General features: G+C 41.3%; 1 protein-coding gene across 1 annotated transcript in view; it reads right to left on the bottom strand.

Moving 5' to 3' along the window:
* The window catches only part of TASP1 (taspase 1), a 264,853-nt gene that overhangs the window by 150,711 nt on the left and 97,627 nt on the right, over positions 1-16,515 (bottom strand). Inside the window, exons 9-10 of the mRNA XM_063108924.1 lie at positions 13,325-13,444; positions 5,866-5,944 (exon numbers count right to left, since the gene is read on the bottom strand). Of these exons, the coding sequence (XP_062964994.1) occupies positions 5,866-5,944; positions 13,325-13,444 (199 nt within the window). The remainder of the gene's footprint in view (positions 1-5,865; positions 5,945-13,324; positions 13,445-16,515) is intronic.

Below are 16,515 nucleotides of genomic sequence, written 5' to 3'. Positions count from 1 at the left end.
ATCAGCATATTGATGGGACTCAGCCATTAGATTAGATGAGATGCCAAGGGAGTGGGGATACAAAGAGAGAAGAGGTCCAAGGACTAGGCCTTGGGGCACTCCAGCATTGAGAGGTCAGGGAGATGAGAAACATTAACAAGGAGACTGAGAAGGAACAGCCAGTGAGGTGGAAGAAAGACCAGGAGAGTGTGGTTCCCTGGAAGTCTATCAAGGACAATATTACCAGGAGGAGAAAGTCATTAAAGCAACTGTGAAAAATGCTGCTTATAGGTATAGGTCTAAAAGAGGACCACTGGTGTTTGGAAGTAGCTGCTAATTTTGACAAGATCAGATTGGTAGGGTGGTAGAAGAAAAGGCTTGAGGCTGAAGTAGATTAAGGAGTAAATGAGAGAAGAGTACTAAGAAAAATAATAAATCTCAAGTACAGACAATTCCTTGAACTTTCACCTTGAAGGGATGCTAATAAATGGGGTGAGAGCTAGAAGGGAAACTGAACCCCTAGGTGACTTACACACAAAGTCCTGAGTAGAACAGGACACTTATTCACTGAGATTGCCTGTGACACATAGGGTACAAAAGAGAAAGAATGACTCCTGCTAAAAAAGAAGCTGAAGCATGGATTCCTGCCTGCCTTCCCTCCTCACTGCTACAAAGCAATGACCACTTGGCACTTGTAAATGTCTCAGCAATGGTCTCACATGGCTCCTGCTGTCATGTAACTCCTCTCTGTCAGGGAAAGCTGTCTTGTGCCCTCCTGACAACGGTCCCTGGGCAGGAGTTTTTGAGCACAGTCCCATTAGACAATACCCCACAGAGGGGCAGGAGAAGACCTTTGAGTGTTCATCAGGTTGAGAAAGCAAGGAGTGGCATATGGAAAAGACTCCAATCACTAGCTCAGAATGATTAAGGCATAAGGCTGTTCTCAATTTTGTGTTTAATTTTTTTTTATTGAATCATAATTGATTATACATATTTTGGGGGTTCAACATTGACTATGTTGATCAAATCAATACTATTAGCATATATATTATTACAAATCGTACTTATTCTTTATGCCCCTTATCCAATCTCCACCCCACCCCCCACCCCGCCCATTCACCTTTGATGCTACTCCTGGCAAGTCACAGCCATAACCCTCTCAGCTCTCAGGTCTCTAGTACTGCCCAGAGCCAAGACTTGGAAAAGCAAAGAACCTACAAAATCAGAAGTCATTGGGCTTCATACCAGAAATCAGGTAGCAGATCTTTCCTCATGCCAGAACACTTGAACAAAGGAGGATTGAAGCCTACATCTTCCATCTCCAGTCAGTTGCCATCAGTACCCCCAGACTCACTATATCTCTTTAAGAAAAAAGAGAACTACACAGACAAGTAACAGAAGATCAACGTTAAGGTCAACCAGAGCATAAACTTAATCCCCTGCTTTTTTGTTTTTTTTCCTTTTTCTGATTTTCTAATCTCAATCTGCTCTTCCTTTCCATAGCCAGAGACAAACCACAGATGTATCTTACACCGTGCATCTGATGTGTTACTAAAAAATTATGTGAATCAGAATTTTGCAAATGGAATCATATTTTTAAATGCTATTTTAAAAAATTCCGTGGTGAATAATCTTGAAAAAGCAAGCATCCTTCTAGAAGAGGTAGAGACCACACATACATTTCTTAATTTTTATTTGTATATTAGGCACTTACCATGTGAAAGGCTCTGTGCCAGGCACTCAGGAGACACAATATACCCATATCCCTTCTTCCCTCAAGAGTTTATCTTACTGTTTCAAGAAGACCTGAAATAAACTATTTATTTTCACAAAAAAACTGAAAATAAGAAAAGCTCTTACTTTTACTTAGTTTATCAATTCTAAAATACATTTTAAAATTTCTGGAATCAGGAGGTGTGTTGTAAGTGATGGCACCCTCCCATGCTGTCTTTCAGGCTCCAGTGGTGACAGAGCTACCACTGCCTCTAGATGCAAGCTGTTTCTATTTCTCGACCCTTCAGTTATGTGCCATACTGGAACTACATGTACTGTTAAACTGCTTTTTAAAATGCATTCAAAAGGATTACAGTATGACAAAGAGTTGAAATTAAAAATGATTGTATATGTAGAAAGGGATGGAAAAAGCAATGGGGCATGCCTTTGTAATCAGTGAAGCAAATATTTCTCATTGGAGGAGCATCCCCAATTCCATATTTTCTTGTAAAGCAACAACTATGCATTAAGTGATGAGAAAAAAGTGTGCCATAATTTAATTGGCAGTCCTTTCTCTTTTTCTCAGTAGTATAAAAATTACAGTGTATCTTATAAAAGATGGTGACTTAGATTCAGTGAAATATAGTAAGTACTGAGCCCCTACTCTGGGCCAAGAAATGCACTAAGTGCCTTCCTATGTCAACTCATTCAATCCTCACAGCAATGATAGATATTATTCCTGTTTTACAAATAACCCCTTGCCCAGGTAGCACAGCTAGGAAGAGCCTGGACAAAAACCCAGGTGTCTGCTCTAGGCTCTCTCCCTAGCTAGGCAAACTCCCATGATGCCCGAACATTAGTCAGAGTCTGCAAGGTCCACTCCTGCCACTCCAACTCCCCCCCCCCCCCCAGTCATTCTTTCCCACTCAGTGATGAGAACAAGATGCCGGAGTTTATCCCTCAGGCTAATGACCAAATCGCCTGACTGGCTTTGAGAGAGCCCTGTCCTGACCATAACTAACCATCTTCTCTCTGCCTTTCAATTATCACCTTCCAAGATATATAAACCTAAAATGCAGGCCAGGTCTCTGGATTTTCTGCAACAGCCTAAAGCACAAGTTTTCTTTATTTTGGCCAAATAATTGCAAAATTCTGTGCTCCACCTTTCTTCTGACTTGGTGACCCAATCTGCCATGTGTTTCCATTGCCAACCTCACAGTGACAACTCCAGGAGAAACAGGAGTGAAGCAATCGCACAGTCCCACAGAGAGGAGAAACTGGAGAGCTACTCTAACATCCTCAGGTTCTGTGGGCTGATGGTGGTTAGTCCTTTAACTTGAGAAGGAGGTAACATGACAAAGTGGGTATCATGACAAAGGCTTCACTGGATGTTATGAACTGGAAACCTAAAAGTATCTTTAGTGATATAAAACTGTCTTGAACTGATGCAGGATGGAAAAAGGAGGAACAATGAAAGAGGAAGGGAAAAGACCTCAATTTTGCAATTGTAGCTTTACCCACCCACTGCATTCTACTTAATAGAATCAAAACTATGAAGTGTTGGGGGCAAGGGGAGTTAACAATCCCAAGGGGGCTGAATCTCTTTTCCAAAGTGACAGTCAGGTAGGCTCCCAGGATTTTGTTTAAAAATAGAATCCAGTTCTCTTACCATCTAGATATGAGAGTAACCGCTAAACAGCAAACTAACTCATTGAACAACATACTGACCAAAAACAAAACTGACAGAACACAATACCAAATGAGATTTCTTTGGGAAAATAAAAATGAAACAATGAATTTATTTTAGACTTCAGTTTGTTCAAATAGCAGAATTTTCTTTAGACATAGGGCCGTACTTAATTACATGCACAGGCTAATTCATAAACATTATGTGTCAAGATTTTCATGTGCCATCAATATTAAATTAAAAATTAAACTCACATTATTACGTTATGCTCATCTCCTCAAAAATTAAAGACTGAAAAACAATTTTTTGACAATTATATTAGTATGGTTTAGATTCAACACTAACTCATGTTTAGACTTCACCTGATAGTCCAGTTGCTCACAACCTTATTTTTCCACTAATGCAAGTAATGGAGCAAGGTCAGGAGGCTGCTACAAATAAGCAGGCAGAGGAATATGGGTCTGAAATAACAGTGTCAGGTTAGTAGAAATGGAAAGAAGCAACAAATATGACAATGGTGCCAAGATTTCAAGTCTGAGCAAAGAATAGGATAGTGAGGACAATGAAAGAGATAGGGAATGCCAGAGAAAGGTGGCAGAGTGGGAATGAAGAGTAAGGTGTTCTATTGAACCTGCTGAGTCTGATGTGCATACATGACACCCACAGGGACAAGTCCAATAGTAAGTTAGCAAAAACTCATGTGGACCTCAAGAGAAAAGTCCACAGTATATACAACTGTGGAAGCCAATACCTCAAGAGATAATAGCTGAAATCATCAGAACAACAACAATACCACCAAATCACCAAGAAAAAAAAAATTTAAATACGAAGTTGAAGAGAATCTAGCAGATTCCCAAACCTGGAGTTGTTAGCAATGCGAGAACAAATGAAGAAGAGTCTGTGAAAAAAGCCAAGATGGAGCATGTCAGTGAAGCAGGCCAAACCAAGAGAGTTCCAGGATCTACGCTAGAGGCAAAAAGAAAGGAATCACCTGCATCAGAGATCACAGAAAGAATAAGCAGTAAGCAGGAGAAGAGGTTCGTTAGACGGGGCAGTTCGTTAGTACGTGGGGGCAGGAACCAATAGGAGAAGAGGGCGGTTGGACTGGGCAGGTCGTTAGTGCGTGGGGGCAGGAACCAATAGGAGAAGAGGGCGGTTGGACTGCGCAGGTCGTTAGTGCGTGGGGGCAGGAACCAATAGGAGAGGAGGGCCGTTGGACTGCGCAGGTCGTTAGTGCGTGGGGGCAGGAACCAATAGGAGAAGAGGGCGGTTGGACTGGGCAGGTCGTTAGTGCGTGGGGGCAGGAACCAATAGGAGAAGAGGGCGGTTGGACTGCGCAGGTGGTTAGTGCGTGGGGGCAGGAACCAATAGGAGAAGAGGGCGGTTGGACTGGGCAGGTCGTTAGTGCGTGGGGGCAGAAACCAATAGGAGAAGAGGGCGGTTGGACTGGGCAGGTCGTTAGTGCGTGGGGGCAGAAACCAATAGGAGAAGAGGGCGGTTGGACTGGGCAGGTCGTTAGTGCGTGGGGGCAGAAACCAATAGAAGAGGGCGGTTAGACGGGGCAGTTCGTTAGTACGTTGGGGCAGAAACCAATAGGAGAAGAGGGCGGTTGGACTGGGCAGTTCGTTCGTGCGTGGGGGCAGAAACCAATAGGAGAAGAGGGCGGTTGGACTGGGCCGGTCGTTAGTGCGTTGGGGCAGAAACCAATAGGAATGTGGCAAGAAATTGAAGAGAGAAAGGAAGGGAAGGCAGCCACATCCATCTACCCTTCTCCTAGCATCTGAGGACGTTGGGGAGAAAGGGACAGAATGTAACTTGAGGGATTACACGGCAAAAGAATGAACCATATTATCTCTACAAGCAGAGGTATCACCAAATAAAGAGAAACGGCTTTGGGTATATCTGATACAAGCATTATGAAAATCTGGAAATAGACAACGACCACTCTGCCCATTAAAACTCCCCCCATCCCCCACTCTCCACCCCTCCAAATGCACACACACACTTTATCCTAAATGATAATGACTTTTCTAATACAGATATAAAAAGAAGACCTATATTTTATTAAAAGTGTATTTTGAGGAGTGGACATCATAAACAATACATTTTGAAATATACTTTATAATTTTTATGTCAACATTTTACTCAAGATAATCTGTTTGTTTTTGAAATCCCTTGCTATTTTTATATCTTTTGTGATCTAAATTTGGCACCAATATGGGTCATTAGAGAAATAATACATATAAAAAGAAATTAAGCTATAGTTAAATCCAAAGTCATATTGAAAAAGTTAGCAAAGCATTTACACTCTGATGCTAAACAATCCTTTAAGATCTCCCAAATACTAAATATCTTCCATGCATCAATGCTCTTGTCTATGCAGTGTCTTAGTATATGCTTTATGTTTACCTAAAAATATTGCTTTCAATCATCAAGTTACTGACGAGGTTGAAGTTATGAAAAATGGTCATGAAAGCAGTAAATACCTGAGGTACTCACAGCTGTGGAATAGGGATTTTGAGCTCCAGTATTTTCAGCCCAGCAGCCACATCCATAAAGAGCAGCCTGGAAAAAAAGAAAATAGACATAATATTTCAGAAATGTTATATGTAATTATCAGCTTTCAACAGAAGATAAAAATCACAGACATAGATATCTCATAAAGCCTAGTAATGATGTATAACAACTGAGTGATAATAGGAGAGGTTATATAAGACTTACCCAAACAATGATTTTAACACATTCAAAACTATATTTTCAACTATTGTACTAATCTAAAAATTTTCAGAAGATAGCAAAAGAAAGTTTCTTACTCTCATTGGCAGTAGTTTTTTCCCTCCCTGAAAAACCAAAAGGAGAAAACCCTTTCGTAGTTTGTCAACTAGTTGCCCTTCTGGCCTCTTGAAATCAATGTGGTTGCCTTAAAACAGTGGTTCTCAAACTAGGTCTGTGTGGAATTACTTGGGGAGTTTGCTGATAAGAACACTGGTTCCTGTGTTTGGGGGAGATGCGAGACCAGCACAACTAATCAGGGCCTTGAGGTTCTGAGATGCAGGTGGCCCTCCTACCACACTCCAGGAAGAGGGCCTTTTCTGTACCTCCCATGGGGCTCTATACCAAAGGACCCAGGATACGCTCACCACCGTGCCAGGTTCTGCCAGATAAAAAGAAAGGAGGCAAAAAGGCCTGTTCAAGCTAATCACTTTGTTAGGTAGTGGAGCAGATTTACATGTCTGAAACCACCAGGAATACAACAAGCTACTATAGTTTCATAAAAGATTATGATAATCATTCCTATTTTGTTTCTAATAATCCCACCCAGAATGTCTGGATTCATCTCTTCAATGTCCATAATAACATCTGTATATTTGGGAGGGGAATAAAAACTAGCAACTTTTTCACTACTTAGTTAGAAATGGAGTTAGAAAAACCCTTAGCTGGAAGAGGCATGCTCAAGAGTTCATCACCACATGGTTAGTAAGAATGAGAAACTGGAAACAACCTAAATATCAATCAGTAAAGAAGTGGCTAAATAAATTGACATAGCAATATGTGGAATTCATTGCAAAGGTCAAAAATAAAAGAATTAAAAATTTTTTTAAACTTTAGAAATGAATACAGAAAGAGCTCCAAAACACATTGTTGAATACCTGGGGTGGGGGGAAGCAAACTAGAACAATCCATTCATTATTCACTACTATTGGTGGAGGAAAAAGATACTCTCATAAAACAGTACTGTTGTTTTTCTAGGAGTTCACTTCCGAGGACTGGGGAATAGGCTAAGACTAGGAATAGTGACAAAACAGACTTCAGCTTTCTATGATATTCCATTTTTTACAAGGATCTTAGAATTTATTTGCTCCAACATTCTACCAAGAGCAGGAATCTCCATGAAATATCCCAGGCACTTCTGATACTGAGAATCTCACTACCTCATGTGGGAACATATTCCACATTTGGACACTTTCATTGGTGGAAAGTTTTTCCTTAATGTGAGCAAATATCTGCTTTATTTTAACTTCTACCTACTAGTCCTGATTCTGCTCTCTGGAAATACTTTAGCCTCTTCATAAAGACCTTCATTTTTTTTTTTTTTTGGCAGCTGGTCAGTACAGAGATCAAACCCTGGACCTTGGTGTTGTGAAGTGCCATGCTATAACTAACTGGGTCAGCCCTAAATTTTTAAAACAGCTATTCTAGACCTCTTTCCTCACTCTAAGAATCCTAGATTTGTGAACTGTTACACACAGAGTTTGAGATGCACAGATCTACCCCTCTTCTCTAATTACCCTCCTTGAGAAATAGAGACAAAGTCTCCCATGTTCATATGACCCTTAGTTGCCTTCTCTAGTTGTCACTTGCAATAGCCCTCTTAAAAGTAGAACAAAGTGAACAGGACACCCCCAATATGGCAGACAGTGGGAAATCTGTTATTGCCTTTGGAAACACCATGCTTCTAAAATATGTGTCTTAGTTTTCTAACACTGTTAGGTCAGTGTGAAATCTAAAAGCCCTTCAGAAGCAATTTAGTCAGAAGTTATTTAACACATGGATTTCAGAATAAAACTGGCAGACTTGTGAGATAAGCCATTCAACTAATACTCCCTGGGGCAGGTGCTGGGTCAGCTGAAGTCTCAGAAAACACAAGACCTTAAGGGAAGGGCCCATTCTTCCTTGACTGGAAACTCTGGACATTCATCCATCATCCATCTAATCCCTACAATTACTTTGACCAGGAGCCCACACTCAAAAAATAGTAAATAAGGCCCTAAGAACACCTCTTAGAAAGCCAGTGTTTTCTAGGAAATGTTTTCTAGGAAAGAACATTTATGCTTACCCTTTGTTTCTTCTCTCTAAGCAAATTCCCTTTATGATACCCTCCCATAATTTCACGACCTAAAGTTAGTTCTTAACCTTCTGAAGAATGTTACTTCTCTGAAATTGGTTAGGCTGAGAAAGTGATAGGTAAGATTAAAAAAAAAAAAAAAAAAAAGAATCAGAGGTTGTTCCTCACTTAACCACTACTTTGGGTAAAATACAACAAACAGAACTGGGTTTTTAAAAACAAAAAAGCTTCCTTCTTTTTGGTAACAAGATTTTATTAAAATTTTATTAAAGGTATTATCATGTAGAAAAAGTAGGTCACATAAATGATGATATTATTATAATTTAATCATCTCCATGCCATAGTTTCCTCTTCTATAAAATGAGGATAATAAAAACACCCACCTCACAGAGTTGTGTTGGATCAGTGAATTAACATACCTGTTGCACGATGCAAGTGCTTAATAAATGGTAACCACAGCTGTTATTAGTAGGACTATGATATGCAATTTAAATGCATTATGTCACTTAATCTTCTAGAACTTTGTCACGTAGGCCGTTATCCCCATTTTACAGTTGTGGAGCTTAAAGATGTTGAGTAATTTATTCAAAGTAAGGGGAATGGTAAATGGGAAGGTGGGATTAGAGTAAAGGTTTACCTGAATCCAAAGTCCATACTCACAACCACTAAACTCAACTGCCTATTTGTGTGTGGGTGGAGTGAAGGGTAGGAGTGAAATACAATAATTCCCTTCTCGTGTACTACTTGTAAATTCTAATTATTACACTAAGCTAAAGAAGCTTAATAACTTGAAATTCAAATTGCTATTTCACTATCTGTACTACTATCACATATCTAGAGCAGGGTGATATGCTAAAGTTCATTTGTACATTCAAAATACATTTAAGGAAGTTCAGGTCAAGATGGTAGAACAAACAGTTCCCAGAGTCACTCTCTCCCACAAATCAGCCAATTTACAACTATAAAAATGTAACATCAGCCAAGCTGGGGCTGTTGGAGCTCAGGGGAAGAGGAGGAGAGGCCTACGGAGTTCACGAAGGTGAGAGAAACTACAATGAGAGAAAGAAAAAGCTGCTCTGAGTGTTTTGGGCCACAGTCACTTTTAGGCTCGAGCTGATGAGCACATGGAGCAGGATCCGGCAGAAGCCGCAGCTGTGCCCTTCAGATGGAGTTACTTGGAGGCGGAAGGGGAGAAGAGGGCCTTGGCAGCCCCCCATACAGAGTTCCCATGGACCCACGCAGCAGTGAGGAGCCAGAATAACCAGAAAAAGGGAGCCACTCAGAGGCTAGTGAGTCATTGCAAGGGATGACACCGGGCCAATCACATGGGAAGTGTTTGGAGCACGGGCGGTGGGCAAGATGGGAACACCTAGAACACTGGGACACAGCAAGGACAGACAACCTGCCCCCCAATCAGCACAGGACCACTCAGAGGAGGCTGGTCAGGAATACAGAATTGCATGGGGTGCAGTTTGATGAAAAAACTCAGGCCCAGATCAGAGATTCTACAGAACACAGATCCACCGGGTTTCTGGAGAGCCGGAAGTACCTATAAGATCAACCATTAAACCCTGAGCTGCACAAAAAGCCTTCCCTAGGGAAACAGCAGCAAAGCAGCAATTTAAACAACCACACACTCAAGTACTGGTTCCCACAGGAAGTTCCCCCGTGTTAGAAGCAAAGGACAAAAAATTAGTTCCGGCCCAGGCACACCACCAGCACCTTTGGGCCTTCCTGGGAACCAGAGGCTTGGATCCGGGGACCGGACCCCACTCCCACTTCCAGGCAAACTGTGCCAGTGCTTCAGGGCCAGCACGGGGACCCAAGGCACGGAGAAGGGGACTGGACCCTCCTCCCACAACCAGACACATCACGCCAGCACCTCGGGGCCTGCCCAGTGACCCGAGGCAAGGAGAAGGGGATCAGACCTCTCTCCCACAACCAGGCACACCATGCCTGCATCTCGAGGCCTTCCCAGAGCCCCAAGGCATGGAGAAGGGGACCAGACCCTCCTCCCACAACCAGACACACCACACCAGCACCTCGGGGCCTGCCCATTAACCTGAGGCAAGGAGAAGGGGACTGAACCTCTCTCCCACAACCAGGCACACTGTGCCAGCGCCTCAGGGCCCACCCAGTGACCTGAGGCAAGGAGAAGTGGACCAGACTCTCTCCCACAACCAGGCACAACATGCCCGCACCTTGTGGCCTTCCCAGGGACCCAAGGCATGGAGAAGGGGACCAGACGTCTCTCCCACAACCAGGCACACCTAGCCAGTACCTTGGGTCCTACCAAATGACCCGAGGTACGGAGCCAGGGACCAGACCTTCCTTCCACAACCAGGCACACCATGCCAGCACCTCGGGGCCTGCCCAGGGACCCAGGGAATGGAGAAGGGGACTGGACCACCCTCCTACAACCAGGCACACCATGCCAGCACCTTGGAGCCCACCCAGAGACCCAGGGAATGGAGAAGGGGACCGGACCTCTCTCCCACAGCCAGACACACCACACCAGTGCCTTGGGGCCCACCCAGGGACCCGGGGCATGGAGAAGGGAACCAGACCGCCCTCCCTCAACCAGGCACACCGTGCCAGCACCTCGAGGCCTGCCCAGGGACCTGGGGCATGGCGAAAGGGACTGGACCCCGTTCCCCGGACCAGGCACACCAAGCCAGCTCCTTGGGTCTCACCTGGTGACCCGAGGCATGCAGAAGGGGACTGGACACACCTCCCACAACCTGGCACATGGCACCAGCGACTTGGGGCCTGCCCAGGGACCAGAGACATGGAGAAGGGGACCAGACACACCCCAGAACCAGGCATACTGCCAGTGCCAGGGAGCATACCAGAAACAGCACCTCCATGTAGGTGGCCCCTTGCAGCCTCCACAATAACCATGGCTGCTGCAAAAGCGACTAGACACCACAAGCACCACATAAATGGTCCACCAACCACTGGAGTGCGTTCACACAAGGAGAGTCACCAGCAGAGTCAAGGAAAAGAAGAGGATGTCTCTTTCCACAAAGCCCATTTCAGAGTGACAGAAGCAGCATCTGCTCTATGATAACATTGGGGGACCCGATCACATCTCTCAGCATTGGACAGATCATCTAGGCAACAAATCAACAGAGTAACCATGATTCTTTCAAAAGGAGAGAAGAAATCTAGGGTAGTTAGAGTGGGGAGGGGGAGGGAATGGGGAAAGAGGAGAGATTGGACAAGGGGCATAAAGAATAATTACGATCTGTAACAATACATATGCTAGGATATTGATTTGATCTACATACATATCTCAGTGTTCAACCCCCAAAATATGTATAATCGATTTTAATTCAATAAATATTTTTTTTTTAAAAATGCATTTAAAAGTATCTAATTTCAGCACAATTTTTAAAAATAATTAGTCTTTGATACAGCTTGCTTTCCTATTTTGTTTCATTCTGTCCTGATTGTCAAGAATTGTTCTTTACCTCCCATCTGATCTTTACATACTTCCAGACTTATTATATCTCCTCTATTCAAGTAATAGAATCCCCAGTACCTTTACTCCTCTCTTCCACACTCTTTCCTGATTTTTCAGCTGTGTGTGTATTCACAAGATGTGTATTCATAAACTACCCAACTGGGGCAAATCAACACATAAATTTTACAGAAGTATTTCTTTTTCCAGGACAGTATCATGTGTAGTGGTAGAATGGCTTCAAGACCGTTAGATGTAATATCCTGCTAACATTGTCCAGACTGTCCTTGGTTCTGTTGTTGAGATTTTGCTAACCAAAACAAACAGAAAACAGTGAGAAAGTCATAGGAATTACAATGCAATGAAGACAACTCTGCTGGCTTTTCTTTCTCTTTCTCCACCAGGGCATCCAAATCTGATATGCCAAGCTTGAGTTTCTTATTCCAAACTGACAAATACATAGGTTTTATAATGTGGAAAAATACCATAACCAGATAAAGGCTTTTATTATGAGATCAAAGCATTGTACATGTGTTGAGTAAATCATTTCCCATAAATCCCCTTCTACGATAGGCAAAGAGTATCACAAAATTATTTATTCTTTCCTTCCCCTTCCCCCTAGAATCAGACTGTAAGTGGCATGCCCACAATAAAGGGCAGACCAGGGAATATCACTTGAGGCTTTGCAAAGATATCTCCATGAATCAGATCACCCGGCTCCAAACATTCGTTAACCACCATGACCAAAGCAACTGTGACACCAACTCTCCTTCAAAGATGAGTGACAAAGCACACCAAGCCATGCTCCATATGTAAGATAGGATTCAAATATTGAGTTTAAACACACTCCTTGCAACTACTTTAACAGACTCCATCAGAGGGTCCAATTCATTTGTTCACTCAACAAATATTTATTAAGTCCATAAGTAATGTGCCAAATTTATTTACACTCAGAAGGCTTACTAGATCAAATGGATTGTTAAATTTCATTCTCTGTATAAAACTAAAGATTAGAGATGGTGGGGGAGGGTGAAGAGGATGTGCAAGTGAACTGGGAATAAGCGAGTTTCCCATAAACTATACCTTCCTCATTTCTAGATGTCTTGAGTGGTATCATGGGCCAGTGACCTGAAATACTGGTTATTCTGTAAAATGGCTGAAATGCTTAATCTGAGGACAGATGTAGAAGGTAAAAATGTTACTGTTCCTTGAATAGAGGAAATAAAAAATGTACTAAAAAATCACTTTCTCACCTAAATAGTAAGCAGCAATATAGTCAGGTAGTGCATAGTTCTAAAGACAGCAAAATTTACAAAAAGAGAAAATGGAAATTGACACACATTTATTAAATGTCTACTAAATGCCCAGTGCCTAGCCTGCTGGAAGTAGTAAAACTAGGATTACCAATTGTAAAGATCAGACAAGAACCCTGTTACTATGAGATAGGCTTTTAAATTTTTAGAAAGAATCCTGAAAAGGTATTTGGCTGATGATTTATACTAGATAAATGGGGGTTTTTAAAATGATATTCATTTTTCTAAAGAAAAAAAAAGTCCCTACTAGTTTATAAATTATGAACTAGAAAATTCCACGTTTTACTTTGAAAAACGAGTTTGAAAGCCCTGTAATTGTTTACCTGCCCAACTCTCCCTGGATGTTTCAAGGCCAAGCCTCCACTGGAGACAGCAGCAGCAACGTTTCCTTCTTGGTCCACAACCACAGCACCCACCGTGTCCAAAGTGCCTGAGTTATTTTCCTGTAGAGCAAAGATGGTGTGAGTATTCTCTAGGCATGCTGGGGACAAACTGATATGACTACACTCAGTACAATCATGATGCAAACAAAATTCAAACTAATCCTTAAGAACTCTGAGCAATCTCCTAAAATTATCTATTATCAAGTTGCCATTTAAATCCTGTTTAACATATTTCTAAACAACACATGGGTCAAGAGAAATTCAAAAGTATTATGAATGAATCAAAATAAAAATATAACTTATCAAAACATGCGGCATGTGAGAACACAGTCCCTAGAAGGAAATATTTAACATTAAAATGATACATTAGAAAAGAAGAATGTTAAAGAAATATCTACACTTTCAACTGAGTATACTAGAGAAAAATCCAACATGATTGGTATCCATATAAGAAAAGAAGAGACAGAGAAATAAACACACAGGGAGAAGGCCATGTTATAACTGAGGCAGAGGTTGGAGTGCTGCACCTCTATAAACCAAGGAACACCATAAGTTGCAAACACTCAAAGCTAAGAGAAAGGCATGGAACTGATTCTACGCTAGAACCTTCAGAAAGAGCACGGCCCTGCCAACATCTTTATTTTGGACTTCTAACATCCAAAACTGTGGTAGAATAAATGTGTGTTGGTTTAAGCTAAAAATCAATCAATAAATCCTATTTAAGTCAAAACATATTTTCCACTGAAAAATCCTGAACAAAAGGGGTCTTATTGCTTTTCTATAATAACATTTTCTTGCTTTCCTCTAATAATAAGACTAACATGCCTTTCTAATCAAGAAAAAATAACAATTTAATGTATATTTCCGTATACATCAATGCCTCCTTAATATCAAGAATTAAGTTCATGATTGACAATTTGTAAAGGAAAAGATCTTTGACATAAGTGAGTCAATAAATGTTACTAGCTTTTTTTTTTTTTTTTTTGATTATAGACAAACTTCTCAAAGTAAGCAACACTGAGCTGGCCGATTAGCTCAGTGGTTAGAGAGCTGCCTTGTAACACCAAGGTCAAGGGTTCATATACCCATGAGTTCATAGGTTCAAATCCCCATGACGACCAGCTGCCAATAAATAAATAAATAAAACTAATACCTTCAGCACAATAAATGAACAGAATGGCTTTTACAATCTTGAAGTATACAATGCTATTATTTTCTCTTACAATTCCTTGCTTATGAGAACCTTATGGCAAGCTCCTTTCTCAGCTATATCAGTAATACGCTTGCCAACTGTATGGCAGAAAACGGTATGTTCCTGAGAGGCATCTTTGTATTTCTGTGTCTTGTCCCAGGTCCCACACATTTAAAGCATTTCCATTTAGTGACTATGAGCAGTCTCCTACCTCCAAGGTTCTGAGGTCATCTGTGCAAGATAAACTTTACATTACTGGACAAAAATATCATCCTTAAATATTAAAAAGGAGGATTAGTATTGATCTTTTGGTTAAAAGCAGTCATGGTGGTGTTCTTAGGCTAGGGTACTGCCAGACCCTGGCCTTATCCTCCCATCCCCAGAATGCACAAAAGAGTCAGGCAAAACCAAAGGTTCAACCAGAGCAGCACCTCTGTGGTTTACTGCTCATACTACTGAGCAAGACTTCATTTTTACAGAGAGATCATAGGCTAAGAATTAACGTTACGCAATAAGACAATCACCAGAAAAGCCAATGAGCTCCTGGGGCCATCTCAGAAGTTGAGCAATATTGAAGAGAGTTTTTAAATACTTGAAGCAGAATGCAAACAAAATTTCCTTAAAGCAAATTGAAAAGTTCAGGGGTAGAGTATTCCATGACATATTTTATATTAAGTGTGTTAGAAGAAGGTACTTACAACTAGACATTTACATTTCTTGCTCTAAATTCTCACTTTCCTTAAATATGCTGATATATTAGGACAGTATTCAGTTTGACAGAAAAAGTTTAACTGGCTGAAATGAGTGCTCTACTCCTAATCTTTCTTTAACCACAGCTGAGGTCAGTCTAGCCAACGGATCCACATGGCCATACCCAGAATAACACAGTACTGCTGGTGGCAGGTGCCTAACTTTCAAGGATAGTTCCTAGTGTGATCATAAACTCCATCAGGAAAAGTCTGATCCACTCTGGATCACTTCGCACACAGAATTATTCAGCACATACTTATTCTTTGGAACACAGGATGTCTGCATCCCTGGTATTACAAAACAAGTCCAATACTAGATTATGCTCATCCATGCCATGCCATTCCAGTGTCAGCCAGTCTCCCACCTCCTTTTCTCAAGATTTGATTTCATGCAAATCCAGAGGCTGTCACTATCCTAGGAAACACTTGGCAATAACCAGGTCATTCAGGTTGGACAAAGCAAAGTTTATCTTCTTTGGTAGATAAGATTAAAGATGAAAGTACAGAAATGCCTTAAACACATTTTATTCCAGAAAAGATGAATGATCCTATAAACAAATGTATTTTTAAGGTGAACATTTGCTTTATTATTCAAATAAATAAACAACTACAGATAAAACTGCCATATGATCCAGCAATTCCACTGCTGGGTACATACCCAGAGGAATGGAAATCTTCATGTCAAAGGGATACCTGCACTCCCATGTCTATTACAGCTCAATTTACAACAGCCAAGAGTTGGAACCAACTTAATGTCTTTTGCTGGACGACTGGATAAGGAAAATGTGGTATATTTACACAATGAAATACTATTCTGCCATAAAAAAGAATGAAATTCTACCACTCACAGCAACATGGATGAACTTAGAGAAAATCAGGTTAAGTGAAATAAGCCAGGCACAGAAAGAGAAATACCATATGCCCTCACTCGTAAGTGGCAGCTAAAAAAGTAAACAAATAAATAAAAAAAAGATAAAACAATCACAATAACATGTTGAACTTTCAAAAAAAGAGAACAGAACTGAGGTTACCAGAGGTGGGAAATGGGGCGAGGAAAGGGAAAATTGGTACAGGGCCACAAAAAATGATTACATTGTATAATGTTGAATATACTAATTATCCAGATTTAAGCATCACATATCGCACACAGGTATTGATATCCAACCCTGTACCCCACAGATATGTACAAT

Source organism: Cynocephalus volans, chromosome 1 (assembly GCF_027409185.1).
Source record: "Cynocephalus volans isolate mCynVol1 chromosome 1, mCynVol1.pri, whole genome shotgun sequence".
NCBI lineage: Eukaryota > Metazoa > Chordata > Mammalia > Dermoptera > Cynocephalidae > Cynocephalus > Cynocephalus volans.
The sequence above is the reverse complement of the archived record's forward strand: the minus strand, read 5'-3'. Positions and strand labels throughout refer to the sequence as shown.